Source organism: Chenopodium album, chromosome 16, assembly GCF_948465745.1.
Source record: "Chenopodium album chromosome 16, dcCheAlbu1.1, whole genome shotgun sequence".
In the NCBI taxonomy this organism is placed as follows: Eukaryota; Viridiplantae; Streptophyta; class Magnoliopsida; order Caryophyllales; family Amaranthaceae; genus Chenopodium; species Chenopodium album.
Genome location: NC_137849.1, coordinates 44,915,026 through 44,938,495, shown reverse-complemented (window position 1 = coordinate 44,938,495; position 23,470 = coordinate 44,915,026). Strand labels below are relative to the sequence as shown.

The 23,470-nt window shown below is 34.4% G+C and overlaps 4 protein-coding genes across 5 annotated transcripts; 1 reads left to right on the top strand and 3 right to left on the bottom strand.

Annotated features, from left to right (window-relative positions):
• Positions 1 to 1,607: 1,607 nt before the first annotated feature.
• Positions 1,608 to 4,180, top strand: LOC145585538 (uncharacterized). 2 transcript variants are annotated; one of them, XM_081642239.1, is made up of 3 exons: positions 1,608 to 1,738; positions 2,224 to 2,413; positions 3,696 to 4,180. In XM_081642239.1, exons 2-3 carry the CDS (start codon positions 2,255 to 2,257, stop codon positions 4,089 to 4,091), a joined length of 555 nt encoding a protein of 184 aa, XP_081498365.1. In that variant the 5' UTR covers positions 1,608 to 1,738; positions 2,224 to 2,254; the 3' UTR covers positions 4,092 to 4,180. The 2 variants fall into 2 exon arrangements, with proteins under 2 accessions (XP_081498365.1, XP_081498364.1); XM_081642238.1 differs by having other exon boundaries at positions 1,646 to 1,738; positions 2,233 to 2,413.
• Positions 4,181 to 4,823: 643 nt separating this feature from the next.
• On the bottom strand, positions 4,824 to 7,390 carry LOC145585537 (signal recognition particle 9 kDa protein). The gene is made up of 4 exons (XM_081642237.1): positions 7,200 to 7,390; positions 7,012 to 7,080; positions 5,510 to 5,603; positions 4,824 to 5,121 (listed from the first exon to the last, which is right to left on the bottom strand). Exons 1-4 carry the CDS (start codon positions 7,269 to 7,271, stop codon positions 5,045 to 5,047), a joined length of 312 nt encoding a protein of 103 aa, XP_081498363.1. The 5' UTR covers positions 7,272 to 7,390; the 3' UTR covers positions 4,824 to 5,044.
• A 526-nt stretch (positions 7,391 to 7,916) lies between these two features.
• On the bottom strand, positions 7,917 to 16,081 carry LOC145586660 (uncharacterized). Its single transcript, XM_081643549.1, has 14 exons — positions 15,878 to 16,081; positions 15,579 to 15,715; positions 15,340 to 15,460; positions 15,183 to 15,247; positions 14,967 to 15,080; positions 13,773 to 13,847; positions 13,613 to 13,651; positions 12,995 to 13,066; positions 12,107 to 12,220; positions 11,218 to 11,289; positions 10,153 to 10,189; positions 9,304 to 9,416; positions 8,597 to 8,803; positions 7,917 to 8,383 (listed from the first exon to the last, which is right to left on the bottom strand). The coding sequence occupies exons 1-14, from the start codon at positions 15,957 to 15,959 to the stop codon at positions 8,291 to 8,293; spliced, it is 1,341 nt and encodes a 446-aa protein (XP_081499675.1). The 5' UTR covers positions 15,960 to 16,081; the 3' UTR covers positions 7,917 to 8,290.
• Positions 16,082 to 16,995: 914 nt separating this feature from the next.
• LOC145586658 (phragmoplastin DRP1E-like) lies at positions 16,996 to 23,161 on the bottom strand. Its single transcript, XM_081643548.1, has 15 exons — positions 22,861 to 23,161; positions 22,698 to 22,761; positions 22,488 to 22,595; positions 21,681 to 21,782; positions 21,517 to 21,567; positions 21,316 to 21,377; positions 20,685 to 20,775; positions 20,522 to 20,586; positions 19,497 to 19,691; positions 19,276 to 19,395; positions 19,119 to 19,189; positions 18,476 to 18,701; positions 18,260 to 18,310; positions 17,794 to 18,168; positions 16,996 to 17,397 (listed from the first exon to the last, which is right to left on the bottom strand). Exons 1-15 carry the CDS (start codon positions 22,999 to 23,001, stop codon positions 17,269 to 17,271), a joined length of 1,851 nt encoding a protein of 616 aa, XP_081499674.1. The 5' UTR covers positions 23,002 to 23,161; the 3' UTR covers positions 16,996 to 17,268.
• Between the last annotated feature and the right edge of the window lie 309 nt (positions 23,162 to 23,470).

The window sequence follows — 23,470 nt, the reverse complement described above, 5'->3', positions numbered from 1 at the left end:
GTCAGCTTGTCACACAATTACATAACTGCTTTTTCATTAAAATTAAAGTTCATTAAAGGTGATGAGTACATTGAGTATGTAGTGTCACTAATATAAAGTTGATGTATTAACTTGTTTAACAATAGAATTCCTAGGGCCATTTTTTTCTTTTCTAGAAAGATGTAATGACTCATGAAGATTTGATCTTGTAGTCGTTATCTTTGAAAAAAGAAGAGCCAATAGTGAATAGTTAAAGTGAAACGTTGTCTATTTGATATTTTAAATTATGTATATTAGTAGATAATTAAAATGTTAAGGTATGATATGTTTTAAAAAAAAAAAAGTAAAAACAGTCTTACAATACAAGTAAGGGCCTGTTCACATTTACTTAATTTCAGTTCAGTTCAGTTCAGTTCAGCTCCAATCAGTTCAGTTCAGTTCAGTTCAGCTCCAATTAGTTCAGTTCAGTTCAGCTCTTAATTTCCCTCTCACATAAAATATTCATTTCAGCTCAATTCAGTTCAGTTCAGTTCCAATCAGTTCAGTTCAGTTCAGCTCCAATCAGTTCAGTTCAGCTCAATTCAGTAAATATGAACAGGCCCTAAGTAACAAATTATTTGTTTCATGGGACTATCCAAAAGGACATAACACATAACCACTACTATATACTCCTACTTGTATTTATTAATGCTTATATTAAATTACTTTGTACTTTAAATTATGGAATTAAGTTAAATTATGTAGGAACATAAAATCCAATTTTAAAGAAAAAAAAAAGTTGTACTCTATTCCATCCCTTTCCAAGGAGAGGAGGATATGAGAATATTTATTTTTTGAAAGTATTTTCAACAAAAAAACATAATAATTAAGGGTGTTTTCATATATAATGCTCAAAAAGGCTAAAATTTTCAAATTACACCCTTTTTACAAAAAATTCCCTTCATACCGTCCACATAAGCAAGTTTGTTATTTTTTTTAAAAAAAAAATTCAATCAACACAAAACCGCTAATTGAATTAGCGGTTTATAAGAATTTGTTTATGTATAAACCGCTAATTCAATTAGCGGTTTATTAGTAAATTGTAGTAAAAAAAAATAATTTAAATGCTAAGTTGGACGGTATGGGGGGAATTTTTTGTAAAAGAAATGTAATTTGGGAATTTTCGCATCTTTGAACTATTTTTATGGAAATCAAATATCTTTGGGTTAGAGTACGTACATATAAGATCATTACAAGAATGAATATCGTTTCAATTGTATGATTCTTATAAAATTTCAAAGGCAGATCACAATATAAAAGTATTTCCCCTCAAAAAAAAAAAAAAAAAGTATTAAGCAAGACTAAGAGCCTGTTCACTTCAGCTTAATTTTAGTTCAGTTCCAATCAATTCAGCTTCTAATTTCTTTCTCTCATAAAGTATTCATTTCAGCTCAATTCACTTTAGTTCAGTTCAGTTCCTTATGAAAATTTATTTTTGTTATAAATTGAATCTAAATAGCTCTTATCAAAACTTATTACTAGTGTTCTTAGTAGTTCTTCTTACAATTAAAGAATAATACGAGTATAAAAATTGGAGTATTGAATTGGGCCAAACCGAATAATGATATGGGTCCAACCCATTTATCAAGCTTTATAGTTTTTTACTTTTTTATTTTTTATTTTTATCTTCAGAAGGAAAGCTCAACATATCAAAGTGAAGCATTAGCAATGGCATTTCTCTCCATTTGAGTAATCCTTGCAATTTCTTGCCAATTCTCTGGTTTGTTCTTCTTCTGCCTCCTATTTCTTTCTTTGCATTTTTTTTACTGATATAATGTTTCTGTTATCAACAAATACTGCAATTTGTTCCCAATTTTGCGTTTTATTCATTGAATTTTGTGGCAGTTTCCTGCTTTGAATTAATTAATATTATTGCTCTGCAATTGAATTTGTTATAAAGTTGGGTAATTTTCTGCTCATTTGGGAATTTTAACTTTTGCAATTTTGTTTCATTTTTTTTAAGAATATACTCAAGCAAATTATGCGCTGAAATTACAGGAATAAATCAATGTTTTTATGAATTAATGTTTCTGTTTTCAACAAATACTGTAGTTCATACCCAATTTTGCTTTCTTGCATTGAATTAATGTATTTTATTGCTTTGAAATTGAAGCTATTATTTTGTTGGATAATACTCATTTGGGATTCATATTTTTGCAATTGGGTTTTAATTTGTAGAAATAATCGAAGCAAACTATGTTTTAGAAATTACAGGAATAAATAAATCTGAAAGAGGATGGCTTGTAGCATATCGTCTTGTGCATTTCTGGTATCATCAGAGTTGTTTCGACCTCGAATGAACAAACCCACTTCACTTTCATGGTCTTCTTCAATGCCCCAATTGAATCTCTCACTCAATTCCAGGCCTAATTTGTCAAATTCCTTTCCCAAACAGGTACTATTCTTGCTTCAATATTCCTCTTTTAAGTATGTTAGTATGTATGTGCTGTTGATGTCTCGAGCTGGATTTAGTTGCCACATTGCTAGTTTAAATTTACACGAACAATGTCAACTATTTTCGGGTGGAGGTAGTATGTTTAGCCTTTTCTTGAGTTCCATTATATATATGGTTTATTCATTTGTTGTGTTCTTCAGTTTCTAGTGGAGTAGTGGTAGTGTTTTAATGTAGTGCTTCCTAGTTCCTTTCCTCTTGTTTCAAAATAATTGGCAACGATTAACATTTGGTATTAAAAGTTAACTTTGATGTGGGATTTTTTTGAGATTTGGGTTTAGTTAGTATGGCTGAGATTGTCATCTATGGCTTTTGATATGGGAATAATCATTAACAGTAACATTATCTAATGTGGCTTTTCGTATTATGATCAGAGTAGAAGTATGCTTGAGAATGTGGTTTACATTTTAACTGTACTTGTTGGTCTAAATGGATTCATCGTGTCACACATATACAAAATGAGATCACATTGCTTCATCCTTCCAAGCATATGCTATATGATTCTTTTAGGAGGAGGCTAGTCGTTTGGATTTCTGTGCATTATACAAGAAACTTTGATTGGATTTTCCGTGCTAGTCGTCAGTCAGATGATTGTGCTTGTCTGGTTGAGAAACAGTGAGTGTAATATCTTATTTTGATAACGGCCTTGTATGATATTCAATCAGAATGATCGATTTGGTATGCATTCTCTGATAGCAGAAATTTAAACAATCTTGTCTTAGTGGAAGAAAAAGTCTTTTCACCTTGCTATTAAGGCAACAATGAGTACATACTTTTATTGAGTGAACTGTAGTTGGAGTTGGTCAAGGTTTTATTGATGTCTTTGAGTACCATGTAGTTGACTAATAGTTAGGCATTAAATAGATCATGTATGAGAGTTAAGGCGTGAAGAGATTGTGTTATTGTGTTTGCATTAATCTTGCAAATATGATTAAGCTGCCAAATCTCAAGGTGTATCATTGTTACTGAGCTCAACTTTGTCTGAGAGATATACTTTCATGTTCCAACAGTTTCTTGGGACTGATATATTCTTTTGTATTAATCTATACATGTTCTCAACAAAATCCATGTCTCTTGCATCTGTTATGGCTTTTCAATCCTACATTCTAAAATATGAAGCCAGTTGACCTCGGATTTTTGTTTGAAAAAGTATTTGCTCTTTTCTCATAAAATAGGTTTAGTTTGCTCTTTCATTTCCCCACCTGAATTTCAGTTATTTATGTAGGACTTTGTCGTTCAAGCCGCATGGACAAGAAGATCTCGGGGAGAACCAAAGAAAACCGGGAGGAAATCATGGAAACAACGAACTGATATGTATTTAAGACCTTTTCTGCTGAATGTTTACTTCTCAAAACGGTTCATTCATGCCAAAGTGATGCACCGTGGAACCAGCAAAGTGATTTCTGTTGCCACCACTAATGCCAAGGATCTAAGAACTACCTTGCCATCTCTAATTGATAATAATGCCTGTAGAGTGGTGGGTAAGCTCATTGCTGAGCGATCAAAAGATGCCGATGTATATGCTTTGGCCTATGAGCCTAGGAAAGATGAGCGTATTGAGGGCAAGCTTGGTATTGTCTTAGACACCATAAAAGAAAACGGGATCATATTTGTAGACTAAAGTAATTTCAATTTTTAGTTATGATGTAGAGCAAAATTATGTCCTTGATGGTTTCTTGCTCGAGTTAATTGGCATTTTATAATTTTCAATTATGATCAACCCATCAGAGGCAATCTTCAGGGCTACAGATGTGTTACTACACTTAGAAGCTATGTTACTCGGACTTTTCATCTCATCTCAGATTCTCAGGTACCCGTGTCGGACCCTTGATATTAGGACATAGCTTAGAAGTGTTGTGTCTGAGGACTTTTCACCTCATCTCATCAGGTATCCGAGTCTGAGTAACATAGCTTAGAAGTGTTGTGTCTACAGTCTACCCTCACTTACAGAGTCCAGTTAATTCTCTGCTCATTGCTCCAAAAGTTAAGTCGACAAATTCTTCAATATATTCTATCTTCCTTTGAGTAAAAAAATAAAATCTTCTCTAAACAAGTCATTACAATTGAAGTGTGGCAATATACTTAGGAATGAACTTAGTGCAATTGAGAATTTAAAGGAGTAATCTTGACTGTTATAGTTACTTCGCTTAGCTGCTTAGCATCACAGACCATCCTCAAACTTCTAAGTAAACGATTTCGCATTTTTCTGTAACATGATTCTAGTTGATGCATAAATCGACAGCAGGGCGAGTGGAAAAATAGGCGAAATATTCATACTGAGAAAATGAGTAAATGCTCCTCGTAAGTCATAGACTTGTTCCGAGCCATATTAACCTGGGTTTTACTAACAATCTTAGATGAACTTGCAAGGCGGAAGTCACCTTGCCAGGAGTCATTCTTTGTAAAAATTACAAATATCCATTGCCTTTGGTTCAAATAATATTGACATCATGACAAAATCTGTAAAGCAATGAAAAAAAAAAAAAAACTGCAGGAAATTTCTCGTACTGCAAGAGTAAGGTGCCGTGATCAACTACAATTCCTAGTTTCTAGCCAAACATCAAAACTTCCACATCATTGTTTTCTTCCCCTTCCTTTCTTTGATGGCTGAACCTCCATCTGTTCTTTCCCCGTGACTTCTGCTATATCAACTGCAAAATACAGAAGTGGAACTTTTCAGCAAAATGTGACAAAAAAAGAGCAATTCTAAATTGTCAGAAAATCATTAACCGTAGCAAGTAGCAACATCTTTGGTCTACAACGATTTCATTTTTCTGTATTCTAAATACTGCTCCCTTGAGTAATCAATCCAACGCATATAATATCCATGCATGCAAAGTGTGTGTGTGTGTGCGCATGTTTGGGGAGAGGGGAGGTCAATAATACATGTATAGTCAAAGCACATCCTCTATCAATAATATAATCAGAGATGCATCCTCTATCAATTATTTCAAGAATCAGAGATACACAGATATCTTCAGGGGATGCTGCAATTGCTGCCCCTTGGAAGTTAGAAATAGAACAGAAAATGACTAGTACCTTCAGGACCTCGAGCCATCAAAGCAAAAAAAATATTGTTAAGCTTCTCCATCTTCTTTGCATCCTGTGCTTGGTCAGTCTTAAACTTGAGGCACTAGTGAAGAGATCACAAAAGCAAAGACAAGGCTCAGAACAAGGATCCACAAACTAAAACAGTCATGATAAATGAACAAACACTAGAAAATGAGGTTTACATTCACGATTCAAACAAGAATCCATAAACTAAAAATAGTCGGAAAATACCCTCCCTCTTTCTTTCACTGTGTACTTCAAAAATACCTCTACAAGTTTCAGTGTCTCACCATATGCATAAAAAAAACCAATTGAATTACCAGGAGATCATGTGAAACGCATGCATACATACGATGCTAAAAGTGTAGCTAGTAGCTAATAACATTTCCCTACCATGCCAATTATAACAGCAATTAAGCTTCAAGGGCCACAGTAGAAAGAAATGACAGAAATAATACCATAGCCAACATATTGATAATGGCCTCTAAACCAGCCCATTTTAATCAATAGTAATCAATAAAGGCGGGTAACAGCAGACAACCACATTTTCTCTCAAATTTCAGATGTAAAGTAAATCAGCATAATTAAAAATCAAATTCAGCAACATATGTCAACTTCTGGAGCATATATTTTTCACAACCCCTTATTACTCAAGCCATGCATTGCAGAGAAAGAAGCAGTTATGCTAAATAGGTCAGACTCACTTCAAAAGAGTATGAATAATACAAATTTAAACATTTCCAATTAATCTCTCACTTCAATATATCTGATAATTTCACCCTTCAAAAAACACACCTTAAGTAGTTAGCCTTGACAAGACTTGATATAATCCAACAAAGTACTACAACATAACCCCAAAAGACATCCTCAACCTACTAATAGCTTGATCTCAATACTATATCCCTTCACGAGTTCACGGTGATGTTCTTGTTAGGCAGAATTGAGTTACTCTACTTCAATGTGCTATTTAACACAAATTACTTCGTAACATAGTGCAGTAGAGAATATACTCTTAAAGTTAAAAGAGTAAACTGCCAAAACACCTCACCACTACATTATAGAAATCCCTAAATCACCAAACACTTTTACAGAATCTACCATCTGCAATCTGCTGATCAATCCTACTAACATATAACCATCATCTGCTAATTTTCAAACAAGCTTCATATCGAAAATTTCTTCCACCCACAACATTTAGCAACATCACTTCTATCATTCACACAGCCAAACTGGGACCAGGTTAACAATAAAAACCCTAAGTTTCATCATTTGCCCTAATCTACACTCAATTGGCACATTCTAAGCTTCAAATCCAGATGGTATTTGAGCATGATCATTGTAGTATAACAAAAAATCACAGAAAATTCTGAAGACCACCATTCTAGCAAGTTCAGTATTATTGTAAAAGGGTGTAATTCGAAATCTAACACAGAAAAACAAATCAAATTCCCAAAATAAAAATAAAAAAGCAGGAAGAAATCGAGCAATACCTCCTTATTATCAGTAACTTTGAGAACCAATTTTCCATCACAATGTCGATATTTCATCGAATAACGAGTCTGCATTGAAACGAGAAACATAATCAAACCCAATTTCTTACAAAATTCCAACAACTAATGATTGAGAAAAAAAACAAAAAGATTAAGATTAAGATTGAATGATGGTGTACAAGACTTACAGATTCAGGATCGGCGCGAAATAATTGGACGGATCGCTCGACGAATTCATCCCACGAAGTTACGTAGACCATGATGAAGTTGGAGAGAGAAAGTCAGAATTTTTTTCAAGGGTTTTTCTGATTTTGTTTTTCTGCAACTCGTTTGCAGAGAAGACAGTAAACGTTTGTCTTAGGCTTTTGATTTTGGGTTTTTGTAGGTTTGCTTGTTCTTCATTTATTTGGAAGTATTTTTTGTAAAGTTTGGGTAAAGTAATGGGTATTTTGGAAATTTAGGTGAAAAAAATAATTACGAATTAGATCAAGAAATATTCTGTATTAGTAAGCTTTCAAAATTTCTCTGTACATTTACATATTTATTTCAACTAGACGAGAAAAGTCTGTCTATAATGACTTGCATTTAATTTAGACGTTGAGTATATACAAAATTTTTTTATTGATTCCAAATAAAGAAGTATTGCGCTTGTCCGAAATAGTCCCAAGCCATCATTGACCAAGCAAGCCCCATTGGTGCGCGTTCCACATCCTCGTTCCCCACAACTAGCTCCACGAAGCATGAGATTTGGACTAGTCTTCACACCCTTACCTTTTTGCTTATGCAACCCAACACAAGTTAGGTCACTACAAAAATGCAATATTATTATGAAAAAATTATTCAATTACTCATAGAACTACATTCATGATTTTTACTCAAAAAAAAAGAACTACATTCATGATTTTTACTCAAAAAAAAAGAACTACATTCATGATTCTGTACAATGTTACAGCATATAAGTAATGGCAACTTTTTCACCAACCCTTAATATTACAATTTATCACTATAGAACAATTGCAAGCAAAATCCCCTTTTTTCTTCCAAAGGCTGATAGAAAACAAAAAAACTACGGGGAGAGTTGGGGGGGGGGGGGGGGGATCAATGGATCATCCTCCACTTAAGATAGATTCCAAAAAGAGGAGCTTCTTTTTGTGCCAAACAGGCGAAACAACTGATTATAAACAGTTTGATTAAGACACCATGTGACCTTGGCTTCTTCAATCTACACCAGGATCATATTAAGACATGCTGCAGAGGGCACTATGAAATAGAACAATTTTCATTTAGGAGTTGCAGCAGGTTCTGGGTCTGTTATCTCGCTTTTGATCCTAGCTGATTGGGAGATGAGCATATTGTGAACCTTCTGCTTCAGCTGCAAGTAAAAAAGTAAACGAGATGCCTCTAAGAATCTGTCAATCAGATGCAACAAGAATTATAGAAAAGTAGCATAGGAAATGACAGGAGCCTAATGAATGATAAAGCTGGAATGAGCAAAGGTTAACATATTATCTCTATATTTTCCACCAGACTTGATATTCGATCCTGACTGTATATAGAGCCTAAGCACGGACAAGGTTGTATATACCTCATCGAGACCAAGTCCACTTTTTACAGATACACGAATGGCTCCTTCAGGCCCAAATAACCTATATCTTGCCAAATCCGAATTATCAGCAGCCAAGTCTTCAGTTATGAAGGAGGAAGGGGACTCAGGCAAAATATCACATTTGGAAACAACATCAATCCAAAGATGATTGCTGAATCTCTCCCTGATTTCCATGTACGTTGTGAACTGCATAATCATCAAAATCAAGCAAATAATTATCAATCACTAACTGGTAATGGAGCAACTAACTGCTATCATCATGTATGTTTTAAACTCTTCTAGTTGACTGGATAGCAGTGTGGCCGCGTATACTATTACTTTCCTAGAGCATAGAGCCTAGCCTACAGTAGAATGCCAGGACATATACTAGATGCTTGTTGTCATTGAAAGATAAATAGGGAGCTGATAGTTGGTGGAAAAAAAGTTAAAGCATAAAAATCAATAGGGAAATGACCATTTTGTTAGCATGAAAGCTATACTTATCTATGATGCAACCGGCTTTTGTAAAAACTGACTATAAGTCACTACATACACCAAGGCATAGTTGAACTCTGAATCGAAGAAAATTGGAAAAGAAGAGGACATCCAAAGTAAATTAATAGATGAACCATTCTATGCTCTCCCTCTAACTCTCTAAGTGTGTCTTCAGACTAAATGCAAGTCACTTCTCAAGTTAAATAATATACCTGGTCTGACGCTGAAGTTCCACATTCACCTGTTAAATCATGAACATAAAGTACTGCTGTTGGCAAATGTGTGAGGACTGCAAGAGTCAGCTTCTCCAAATTGTTCCTCTCCTCTTCAAATTTTGCAAATGGAAGCAATTAAAAAAAACTCCTTCAGACACACTATGAGCAGTTTAAGGAAGGCAAACTCAAGAAAAAGGTGGGGAATTCCAATAATTTTGAACAGTGCCAAAAGCTAACAAATAATATAGCACATCATGAGATTACTGAACAGAAGTTTAAGAAAAACATATGATTTTAGCACCCCCAATGGCCCCAAGTACCGATGTCCACCGTGTGAAATGTAAAGAAACATATTTGCAAGCTCTGAAACAATCAATCGAAACCGTGTACTTTGAATATTAGGTTGTTAATGGTCCCTGAAAAGTAGACTTACATTCATCCAGGCAAATAGTCTTCTACCACAGACAATTTAGGCTCCAGGAAAACACGTGGTTAATTAGCTAGTAAGATATAATAAAATAAAAATAATAATAAACGATTGAACACAGTGTATCCACATTGCCCTAAAATTTAATTTTCATGGCAAGGAACCTATAACTGGTCTATCTTAATTCCTTCCCAGTCAAGTTTGAGTCTATACTGGTATACTTTTACCTAAATTGGTCTTAGTCTATGTCTATACTGGTGGTTACTTTTTATACTTTTCAGAATCAGTCTTTATGCCTATACAGGTTGTCTACAATATTTTTGGAAGAAACTAAGCTATTTTAAATTAACCACAAACTCCAATGTGAAGTTCAGCAGAAATTATAATATAGGGAGAACGCAGAACATAACTTCACTTACCGTCTAATCTCTTGAGTACACCCGGAGTGTCTGTAACCTGTCAAAAAATAAATAAGGATTTTTTAGATTTTAACACCACAAAAAAACGAAAAAATGGTTTTTAACACTACCAAAAAAAAAAAACTTTTATTATAACACCACAAATTTTTTATAAAATTTGATTTTACCACCATTTAACGGTTGCCGTCCAAAAATCCGTTAAGTGGGGTCCATAATTCCACGTGTCATCATATTATTAGTTTAGAAAAAAAAATAAAACCAAAACCCTAAACTACCCCAGCCAACCCCATCCCCACCGCCGGCACGGCGGCGCCGGCCGTTACCCCACCCAAACACTCCAGTTCCCAGCCCCAGCCACCGCTCATTCTATCCCCTCCCTTTCCCCCTCCCCAAAGCCGACGAAACCTCCCAACGGCTGCTTAAAATGGGCGGCTGTTTTTCAAACAACCCAAAATCGACCACCATTAACGGCCACTAAAGGTCGAAAACGACCAGTTTAGGGCCTAAGTGGTCGATCTCGACCATAAACCGGTCGTTTTCGACCCTTAGAACCCAGTTTTGGTTGGCGGTTTTGGGTGGTTCGAAAAACGGCCACCCATTTTTGGTGGTCGTTGGGGTTAGGTTACCGATTTTAGTGAGGGGGAAAAGGAGGGGGCGGAGATTCAGGTGGTTGTGGCTGGGAACGGGGGTGTTTGGGTGGGGTCGTGGCCGGAGCCGCCTAGCCGGCGGTGGGGATGGGTGGCTGGGTTAGTTTAGGGTTTTAGTTTTTTTTTTATATTTATTTTTTTTTAATTATTTTCTTCCAATAATATGCTGACACGTAAGCAATGTGGACCTTACTAACAGATTTCATCCATAAACAAGTTAAGTGGTGGTAAAAGCCATTTTTTTAGGAATTTTGTGGTGTTAAAATAAAAGTTTTTTTTTTTTTTGTAGTGTTAAAATCCATTTTATGACTTTTTTGTGGTGTTAAAAACTAAAAAATCCAATAAATAAATACTATGGGAAACAAGATTATCAATGACAATTTAACATACAACAAATACATTTAATTTTTGTGTAGACCTGAAAACGCTGATAGTTCACAACAATGTGACCCATCAAAATTCCCCTGGTTGTGAATGGATAGTTACAAATCTGGAGAAAGAGTGAGAAAGGATAGTTATTTTCCATACAACTAAAAAATCATAAATCTTCATGTCTCACTCAACAGCAATAGAATACCTACCATACAATACATAGACACATACTAAAAAGCTTTGAAGAGCACACACAGAAAATGAGTAGCAGGGCTAGGGTACGTAGTTAATTTTACTAAGAGTAGGAAATATCCATAACTAAAAGATAATTTCTGTTTTCTTGGATCATTCAGCTTTCATCTAATGTAGAGTTAGACAGCAAACAGCCCCTAATACACCTAAACAATGGCAAAACATGTAAGTTGTATCTTTGGTTCAAGTCACGAGGTAACTAGTCACTCTTATCCTCACATTTGGCACATGCAGATAGCTCATTAGTCTATACTTTAGGTTACAAAAATCATATTTTCCTCTTAAACTTGATGTCAGTGCTTTCCTTCACACAGAACAGAGCTCCAGGACTCAAGAGCAGGGTTTAGAAAGGGTGCACCAAGGTGTTAAACAATAACGTGGTTTAATAGTCTATTCAGTGGGTTGTATACGTACAGGGGGCAAAATATTTTTGGCATTAGAATGTGCCTCATTTTGAAGAAGTGCACTCCTCATTTCTTGTGCCTAGGCTGTAGAACCTCTGTTGCCTCAGCACACCCCAAGTCATTTTGAACACCACTGGAATAGTCAATTAGTCTTCTGCTTAAATTTAAAATTTAGAACAAGTACTAATTGCAACAGAAAGGACAAGAAGACACTGGAGCACAAAAATTGTAATTCTAAGAGCAGTCATTAATCAAGATCATTATAAGCACTCTGAATACCTCAGGTTTTCCTGTTGATAGAATACGAACTAATGATGATTTTCCAACATTAGGGGCTCCAACAAGAGACAGTGTTGGAGTTTCCAGATCAACCACTGGCATAGCTCGTAATGTCTGCAAAGAAACATGAATCATAGGGGAGATGCCAACATCCATTAAGTAGCATCAATGCACAAGGATCCAGACATACATTTAAGATAGGTAGAAGCACATAAATCAGATTTGCAAGGATGTGAGAAAAATATAGAAGATTTTGTCCAACATTTAATAGAAGAAGCACTTGCTTAAGTAAGTTATGTAAAAGCCCCAATAAGCACTGAAAAGTTTGGTAAAATTGGTTGGCAATAATTATAAATCCAATGCATGAACAGACCTGCATGGATCTCATAGTGAGCAGTCACATTTCTGGTTTTGAAGGCAAATTTTTGAAAGAAAATGAAAAGAAAACTCATAATACACCCAATAACATATATATATCAAAATGTGAAGGTAAAATATAACAGTAGGAAATTTGCCAACTAGATGTGTATTTGCATCCTAATGGACCTGCCAGCCAACCATTGATTCCAAGGTGAGATTGTCACAGTTCAGAGGGGGTACATGTACTAATCAAATCATCAATTGTCAACCAAGAGTTTTTAAAACTCCATTGGTCCAACATAAGTCTGAGACAGATCAATAGTCAAATAGTCTTCAACATTTACGTTTTTAAGCCAAGAGATTTGCATGCAGAGAAGTTGTTAACAGAAAACACTTAGAAAGATCCAAAAATGAATTACCAGAACATGTATACACGAATGGAAAAAATAGAAATCAATGCAAATTACCCCCAAAATGCAATATCTCAAAGTGATTCACCTCATCACCAAGATGATCATAGTTTCATACCTTGGCAATATCCAGCAAATCATCTACGGCCTTTCTTTCACGGTAATAAGTTTCTTCCACTCTTTTTATACCCTTCAAAAATTTAAAATAAATAAAAAAAAAACAGCAACTTACAAACTTGCTTGCATGACAAATTATTTTTTCAAGTACTGGGTGTCATCGTTACACTGTGCTACAGCTGCATGTAACCATGTACTGAGAAATCTAGCAACGACTTCAGAAACATCACTACTAAAGAGGAATTTGCTATTCACCAACATCAGTATCGGGAGAGGGGGGGGGGGGGAATTTCTCTGTATACTAAGTGATAGAAATTTTTACAGAAATTTAAATAGATGACATAACGAAACTACATATTTTGATATTAGATTCGAATATGTGACACCAATAATTTTTTAATTTTTTATTTTTTTTTAAAATAAACAATAGCAAAGGATTATTAAATGACAAACAAATATGGCAAATTATTTTGATAACTGATATGTTTTTTTCTAAAAGGTAATAATAGGTGACAGAAAGTTCAGCGATGGCCATAACATGATAGGCGATTCCTTGCACAGCACAACCAGTTGCACACAGTACATGCTGTAGTTTAAAACTTGGAACACAAGTATTTACCTCGTTCAACCGTTCCTCTGCCTCTTTCTTTGTCAACGACTGCAATGCACAAATTTCAGTATTATTTTAAGTTATTCATAATTTCTTACGAAAATAAATAAATAAATATAAGGAAAGGCAATGATGAATAAGACAAAGATCTAATTAATAAATAATCAACCTTGGCACAAAGAGAAGCATGTTCCTTTCCAACAGATGTAACCTTCTTTCGCAGATTGTTTACCTTCAACAAAACCTGCAGAACATCAAGGACCCACAAGCCATATAAATGCTTGCTATAGAATAAACTACATAGAGTCCAAATTATCACAAGCGGAGTTCTACACTGATATTAGGAAATTACTTTTGAATCAAATACAATAACTAGAAGGCCACCCAACAGACAAAAAGATTGATGATGTGCACTTACAACTGCCTAAGATGTCAGAATTAAGAAACTACAAATAAAGTTGTTCCATCAGTACCAGTCCAATGTACACAGTAGACTTTCTCAAAGAAAACGATCCTCTATAAAAGCACAGCACCAGAACTCCTCAATATAGTTCCTAGACTCTCATTGATATCTTGAAAGGCTATCCACTTATCCTTGACTCTTTTATGGTTTATCCTGATAGAAGATTTCAGTGACTTGAATTCATGAACAACAATAATAGATATATTGACACAAGTGTATCAGTGAAACATCTATATTCCCCTATGCAACCTACGCAATTGGAAAATGTTATCTATTCTCCTACAAATCTCTGTTCATCTGAAATTTAGAAATGTGAGGAAAGTCATCATAAAAGAACATGGCAGGTACACTCTACTTTAACAGATATAGGGAAGAAAATTCTGAAGAACCTTCCTCCTGCAGAAACATCAATCCAATCCCTGTAATTTTCAGGAACAAGTTCTCTCCTTCATAAATTAAACTATTCTTCTGATTTTACATAACTCATTATACAATAAAGGGGGCCTCAAAATCATTAACTTGAACACCGTCAATTAGAGTCAATACCAATTGGTCCTAGAAATTCTTAATTACGGATATAGATTGAGCTAACTGCATCCAATACTCCCCTTGCAATAAGTTCTTTACTGCATTATCATCATCATCATCATCATCATCATCATGATCATTATCATTATCATTATCATTATCATTATCATTATCATTATTATTATCATTATTATTATTATTATTATTATTATTATTATTATTATTATTATATTACAAGAATCAAGGCATTCTCCCAAATGAATTCACGTTCTCAACAACTTTAAAGATTCATAGACACGTCTAACAACAAAAGTAATACTAATACCCTGAGTGACAAAAATATTAGAGTAAATATCAGAACTTAGTAGTTACCTCTTCATAATTCCCATTTCCAAGCGTCAGTTCGATAAGGGAACGCTCATAAGGATGCAAATGATTTTTGTTAGGGAAGTTTTCTGTATAAGTTCTAAGTGGAACTGCCAACTCCTAAACAAACAAACAAACAAAGAAGATAAACTGTTAGTAAATTACAACTTGATAAAACGACTAACTAAAACACACAAACTATATAACACTCGAATATTTTACCTTCATCAGCGCGTCAAGTTGCTTAGCACCCCGGTTCCTCTCTCGCTTAGCAATATTAGCAATGCCTGTCAATCACAAAATCAGATTTAAATCCAATAATCTCACATAAAACATATATATCAAGCAAATCAATCCAATCACATAAACAACCAATTACCCTTTGTAGCTGAAACCTTCTTAGATTTTCGTATAGCAGATTGGATTATATCAATAGATGGCATTACCATGGGTAGCTTTTGAAAAGCACCAATACCTTCGACTTTCATGGTTTCATTAACCTAATAATTTTCAAATAGAACATTAAACATAGCAATATTTAGAACACAAACAAGGAAACATTTAAACATAAGAAAAAAAATTAAAAAAAAAAAATTAAAAAATTAAAAAAAAAATTACCTTCACTTTGATTTCTTTTTTGAATTTGGTATCAGGAATATAACTTGCACCCATAATTTTTTCAGCAGTAGTGGTCTGTATCTCTTTGCATAGACACATTATAGGATAAAATGCTCTTTGGGGTAATTGTCTAGAACCTGCTAAATCATAAACATTTGCCAATTTCTCAGAAATTCGAACAAAGTAGGTTGATTAAATTGAAAACCCAATAAACAAAAACTTAATCATTTAAACTAATAGATAAAGTTATCTACATGATGAAATTTTCAATTGAACATTAAGGAAACAAAAGACTGTACCTTTGATAAATTTGGAGGTTCCGAACAATAATTTGTTAGAAGGAATCCGCCATAACTCCAGCATATTGGAAGCTCCAATCATTTTTGTATATTTGGGGAAGGCAAAAGTTGAGAGCTGGGTATATTTAGTTACTTATCGAGTACAGACCTTCAACTGATACCCAGAGGAAGAGAGTCAAGGGGAAGAAATTCCAAGTTTCTTAAAAGGAGAAACATAAGGCAAAGTAAGACGTGGCTTATGTTAATTTTAAGACGGTTAATTGAAGGGTAATTTTAACAATTATGTAGTATTATAGATTTATAGTACTATGTAACCCTTTTTTTTTTTTTTTTTTTTTTCTTTTAAGAGTAATTTTACATTTTTATTGAAATGCTAAATACTGCCATAAAAATTATTAAACCACCATCATTTCAAGCAAAGGAACATCCTTGTCCTTTCAGAGCTTTCCAACGATATATTATTTGTCTTAATCTGATTTCGAGATAAAAAGTTATGATAAAAACAAAAAACGCAAAAAAATAATGGAAAATTCTTGGGGGGAAACGCCTAGAACTATCGAATCTCCTAAGGATTTTCGAAAATTCTAGGCGTTTCTCCCTAGAGTTTTGAAAAAAAAACTAGACATTTGGCCTCCATACAAAACAAAATTGACTTTAACTTCATTAATGTGTTCAATGACCTTGCCCTCAGTCGGTAGTGGTTTGTTGGAGGAAAGAGTTTGAGTTAGAGGCCAAAGAAGAAAAACATGGAATACACGCGAGAGTATAATACGAGCATTACCAATAAGGACGTTGTATAGCTTGTCAATATTGATTTATCAAGCTTTTTAGTATAAAATTTTTAATTTTAATATTTTTTTATTGTACAACCAAAACTATTTCTTCTATTACCCTATTATGATGATTCCAGGTTCCCAGTCTTGCTCACCATCAACATTGCATGGCCAAAAAAGTTTATGTTATTCGTATTAACAACTACTCTAGGAGGGATGCTTTGATGGTGTGCTCACAATTTAATAAGTATCTTTGTAGCTCCAAAATGCTTCAGTTTATGCTCCTACCTATGGACCGATAATTCTTCAATACAACCAACATACAAAGGAGCAAAGTGAGCAATATTGTCAAAAAAAACACAACAATAAATACGAGTAGAAAAAATAACTGCACATATGCTTCTGTTAGACTGACATTTACAAGACAAACATGTTTATGCCATGCCGTCGGAACATTGATCTAATAACCTGCTCCAGTGATGCAGGCAAAATAATTCCCAAACACCAAATAAAAGCCAATAATTAGCTTAAACCTCAAGTCAGATAAATACTAAAAATAGTAGGGGCTATGATACAAAACTTATATATATATTTTAAATGGAACAAACTTGAACACTATCATCGAGCCCATGAAACGGACTCAATCTCATCCCTTGCGGCCTTGTATAATTCAAGCCTCTTGGCACATTTTTGTCTCCTCTCCATCAATGTTGGATCTTCATCAAGCATCTGTCCAAGCTGCTTAGCCTGAAAGCAAATGGAATAAAATATTTCAGATTCATCCAACTCGAACCAATAACTCAGAAAGTACTACTCAGCCAATATAAGAAGAGATGTTGGGCGGGTAAACTTTAATACTCCGTATATAAGGTCTATCTCAGGTCTGAGCTACGACTGCAGGGAATTTCGGACTTAATTCATAAGTAATTCAGTGGAGATTGCTATCTGTTAACTTGGCCAATAACATTACCTATTGGATTTTTCTGCACAAATACTCCATGCTATTTAAAACGTAAATAATTGATTAAATAGATAAAAGTGCACATGCAGGAGTGTAAAATTCATCCAATCCATAGCTACAATGGAGCTTACAGCACAGAATCATGAAATGCATGCATGAAAATTTTTAAAACATAAGATTACCTCTCTCTTGCCAACTTGCGTGTAAAAGAGATTCAGCAATGAGTGTTTAGCTTCCCTGACCTGACAATGAACAGCCGCCTTGGGGATGGTGTTCTTAAGTGTATCAGATATCATATTTATATACAATGAAACATTTGATGCTATTCTTCTAAAATGCCCCTCATTATATCGATCTACATTTGGGGCTACTGGATTTGCCCCTTTCTCCTTCTCCATTTCCTGAGGAAGTTTGCGGAAGAAATCCACAGTCAAGTATGCAGATTCCATGTCCACTAACCTAATGACTGTCTTCCTACTTTCATCACGGAATCTCTCTAATGACGCATAACAAGCTGCAGCTAGTTCAGCTTGCAAGGAAGGGAAGCGCTTGAGTTCCTGTACATTGAAAGAAAAGAAGTTCAATGATCCCATAAAAAAAAGAACCAGTAAAATCTAAAAGCTACAACATTATAAACTCAAATCTCACCTGAGTTTCTGAAATTGATTTCCTTACAAGTTCCTTTAATACAAAGTGAACCTGTACAAAAGAAATATTTAGAAAATAACAAAAAAAAAAAAAAAAAAATATCTGAGTTAATGTTCCTCAGCTTCTCAAACCAATTGTGTTTGACAGTTGTGACAATGAGCAGGAGATAGATAAAGACAATTGATGAAATAGAAGTGCAGAACAGATAGCACTTACAGCATCAACGGAAGCTTCAGCTGGGCCTCTGAAATAATTTAAAGCACCATCAATCAAACGCCGGTAACCTTGCTCAGGGGCTATGAGATGAGGTTGGTAACCATCAGCCTCGGAGACCACCTTCTTAACATTCGGTAGAGACAAATATCGATCAAAAGGCAGCTTTTTCAAAGCAGCAGGGAGCTGATGGTCAAAAACACCATATATTCGATCACCACCAGGACGCCTAAAAAGAATATAGGCACCTTAACATAATTACATGAATATAAAAAGAAATTTGAAATCTGAAAAAGAATTTGATAAATCAAGGATCAGCCATTAACACAGAGAACCTAGATTTCCAGAGGGATGAATTCTAAATATCATGCAAAATGTGTAGTAAAAAGTACAAGTGGTAACACACATATTTATGCATAAAAAGATGGCAATAATTATTAAAGCTTAAGAGCCTTTCAAGTGTGAAGTTAGAGAAAAATAGTGAAAACAATTACTTATAATTCTTTCAAATCAGCAAAAAATGCACATAAAACAAAGTTAAATTATAAATTCTGGAGAGTAAAAGAAACATTGTCACTAATTCACAACTAATATTTCCTAGAAATAATCTCTAGGCACAAAACTTGTATGAAGGCAGGGGAATTACCCTCCATCTAGATGCTCCTTGAATATCTTATCAAATGCACGGCAAAGTTCCAAGATAGTGTATAACTGGGCCTGAAATATAACATCTGAGTTACTGAAGAAGTTTGACTTGATACATGTTACCATCATGGAAAAATAATTTTGGAAAAGTTGCTCACCCCAGCATCAACACCCACAGGTCGACCAAGACGGTCCAATTCTGCTTCTAATTCATCAATATTTTTGTTTATCAATGAAATAATACTCGGGATACGGGCCCTAATTACTGACTCCAAATGCTTTGATAAGACAAAGAAATCATTTGTCAGCAAATACAAAATCAAACCAACACATAACTGCCATCAATTCATCAAGAATAGAGTGGCCCAGAGAATTATACCTGAGAAAGCATTTTTGCAAGATACTCAGATCCCATTCTACTAACTAAATGTGAGTAGTCAGGACTGGTAGCAAAGTACTCACGCTCCTTGTGCCTTGCAGCCATCATATCAACATTTCTATTGATATCTGCCTGTGAACGATTCACTATACCCACCCAGGGGCGTTGAAGTCGATAAGATCTTCCTTCAAGAACCTTGTACAATGAAGGAAAGGGTAAAAAATCAGAGTAAATCATACAAGTATCACACATTCAAATATTTAATTTAAGCCTTTACATGATGTTTTCAACAGGCAAGAGGAAGGGTTACTACAACATAAAGCAAGATTTAAGAAATTGGTGGCTTAAACTCTTTTTGGTCCCCAACCCCCAATAATAAAGGCAATTTTCCATTATTGAGGAATCATTTCACTATCAGCTAACAGTGTAAAACTCAATCGAAGCGTTATTCATGTCTTTGATACTAAATAGTATGTCACTTAAGACTCCATATAAAATTGGACTTACTGAACCATCCAAGACAGATATATTGAGGTTTTCTATGCTTTAACATTAATTTCCAAGCATTACATAGCTAGCTACATGGCTTTAAGGCATCGTAGAAGAACCGTTGAGGAAAATTTGTTGAATCAAATGATTGGATAGCCTGCAATACACAGACAAGTGAATTCCTTCTAAATTTCATTCATGATCTAAATTTGTTTACTGTAACTGCTTGAGCCAGGCATATCTACTTAAGGTGTTCAAATGATAAGGTAAATTGGATAACTAAATTAACAAAGAGAATCGCACATGGTAGAGCGTAATCCCTACACGAGCAAAAATATGATTTTATTTGGATAAATCCACACAGAACCAACAAGGCCTATGGAAAAGTATAATACCAGAAAGAAAAAATATATATATATATATATTACACTAAAAAATAAAATACTAAGTGAATCTAACCCATTAACTTGGTTTTTTGGTTCAACCGAGAACTACATAATGAACAGGAAAGAGAGTTTGAGCTAAAGGTAACATACTTCCAAGGCATTCGTCCCTTTATCCATCAGATCCAACTTTGTTAGAACACCAAAGGTTCGATCACCTAGAACATTTATGTCAAAAACTCATCAGAACGAAGATATTAAGATGAGAAAACAATTGGATTGAAATATAAGCACATGTAAAGAAAAATCAAAGTACCATTGGGATCCACTTCTTTGGCAAGCTTCATGGCATCTGATGTTGCTATATCTTGATTTGCTGGCGATATTGCAAGGATAATACAATTGGGCTATAAAAGCAAATGCTAAAACATTAGAATGACAGTATACTACGTCATTCAACAACTCCAAACCAAATACACTTACCACTTTGAGAGCAAATATATCACTCTTGTCATCCACAGACATAGGCTCAAACTAGAATCCTCAGTATGAAAAGAAAAAAAGCTTGGGTGGGGCTTGGAACTTCATAACTAGGAGATTTGGAGAGTGGGCCCTTGTTTCAACTTAGGTATTTTTTCTGAACCAATACACTAGTATGAATATGATTTATTTCAAATCCATTTTTAGAATATGAAATAGCCCCCTCCTCTAAGCTTGTAAAAGAAATCAAAGCATATGGGAATTTAAGATTCATATATTGCATAGGAATAGATTCTTTATGATTACAAAGCAACCCATAAAATTATAAAAATATAACTTGCATGGTAACCATGGAGGTGGACATAAAGGTTGTAATTACGGGGTCCGGATGATGAGTAATCAGAATATTATGATAAGAGTACAGACATGACCAAAAACAGAGATACAATGATGAAGTTGGTAATTACCTTCTCAACATATGTTCGAACCATGTCTTCAATGTCTTTGACAATACTCTCAGGCTGACCCTCTGGGATTAAAAACCATTAATAAATAAATAACCCAGCTCAACAACAAGCCAATAAAGATATACTTATGTATTCATATATATATATATATATATATATATATATATATATATATATTCCTAAAGAAGTTGGGAAGCTCACCTACAGCAACCTTTGTCAAACCAGGCAAATCAATGAGAGTCAAGTTGACAACTAAAGAAGCAGTGAAAACAGTGAGAAAATGTTCAAAACACTAGCAAAGCACAGCATAAAGATAGGCCAAGCCCTGCATAAGGGACAAAAATGATGTAAATTAATTCTTTTACCATTAGGTGAATAAATGCTGAGGTGAATGGGAACGGGTGATATCATTTTCGACTTTCCCGTTACTCGATCAGTTTCATCTTGAATCTCCTTGCGAACAAGGGCTAAAAACAAAAACACATTAAAAAAAATACGGAGTATTATCATTCAAAAACAACCTTTCCACAAACCAGTGTCAGAGACTCAGAGATGACAAAACAGTAATACTACCCCAATTAATAAAAAGCAAAGCACATTTGAAGACAGTCTACATCCTAAAATTGAAAAAAAACTAATGTATTTTGAAAAATTAATGATCAAGTAGCAGGAGTACACAAGACTTGGCTTATTACATACGAAGTATATAATGAATATACGACGTACAATATATTTAAAACTAGCTACTTTTTTTAAACATTGCAAATAATGCTAAAAGGATTAGTAGAATTTTAGTTTTTAGAGCTTAAAACTCTTAAAAGTAGATATCCTATCAACATGGACTAACCTCAAATCATCTACTAATCAACACAAACTGACAAAGATACACGAAACGAATAATGCTTCAATTCTACTCCCTCCGTCTCTAAATGTTACTAGTACATTATAAACAAATCAAAATTACAAGCTAAAGGATGAGAATTACAAACCAAAACAGTAAAAGCATAAACCAACCAACACTTAGGCAAGTGCAGAAACTCAACAAGAACAAACTTTTCATCATTTACTAATCAAATCAAAATGTTATTACACTGATTAAATTATGCTTTAGAGAAAGACCTTGAAACAAACAACAGAAGTAAAAATTAGCTTAATGGATAAGAAATATATACCAAAATCACTGAACTGACGCTTCGGCAAGTGCAAAAACTCAGCATATTCTTTCGATCCATCCTCTGTCTTATGCAATTGCAATACCAACGGCCGTCTCGTCACAATTCCTACCATAATATTTCAAATTTACAACCTTCAAACTCAACAAAATTGAGAAAAAACAGAATTTCTCAATAAAAAATAATGAATTAAAAAAAAAAAAAACCAACCTGATCCTCTAGGAAGAAAATCACGGCCAACAATACTCTCAAGAACAGAAGATTTTCCAGAACTCTAAAAAAAATTACAAAATTCAACAATAAAAGTTGAAATTCAACTGAAAAAACTGATGAAATTGAAGTTTGAAGAGGAGAGAGAAAATTGACTCAGTACCTGACCACCGACGACGGCGACAGAAGGAAGAGCTTCCCAGAGAGAAGAGAAAGAGGTGTCACCACCGCCATGGTCGCCGAGAACAGTACAAGCTCGTTGAATTCGGTTGACGAGTCCAATCAAACTCTCCATAGTTGACATCTTTGGAAAATTAAAACCCTAGAAATTTGAAGTTTGAGTGTTGAAGAAGAAGAAGGTTCTGGTAATGGTGTTGGTGGAGAAGCAGGGGAGTAGAAATGGAGGAGAGAGAAAGTTGGGGATTTTTGACACGCTGAAGAAAAGAGGGAGTTTGGAAATGTATTGTAATAATAATATTAATTAATTTATTTAATGTTAAAATGGAGAGAAAATAGGGGATAAGGAATGAAAGTTATGAGAAGAGTCTTTTGGTCAGTCGATGTTTTTTATTTATTTTTTTTTTCAATTTAAATTTAAATAAAATAAAAACGTAAAATTCGGAATAATGGTACTCAGTTTGAAGTCTTTGAATTTGGTTTCAAGAAAAAAAAAAAGAAAAAAAAAGTCTTTAAACTTTGAAGTTTCAAAATTTGAAAGAGGAAAGGTCCGGTCCCCACTACTATTATTGGTCTTTGCCTTCGGTGCCGTTGGA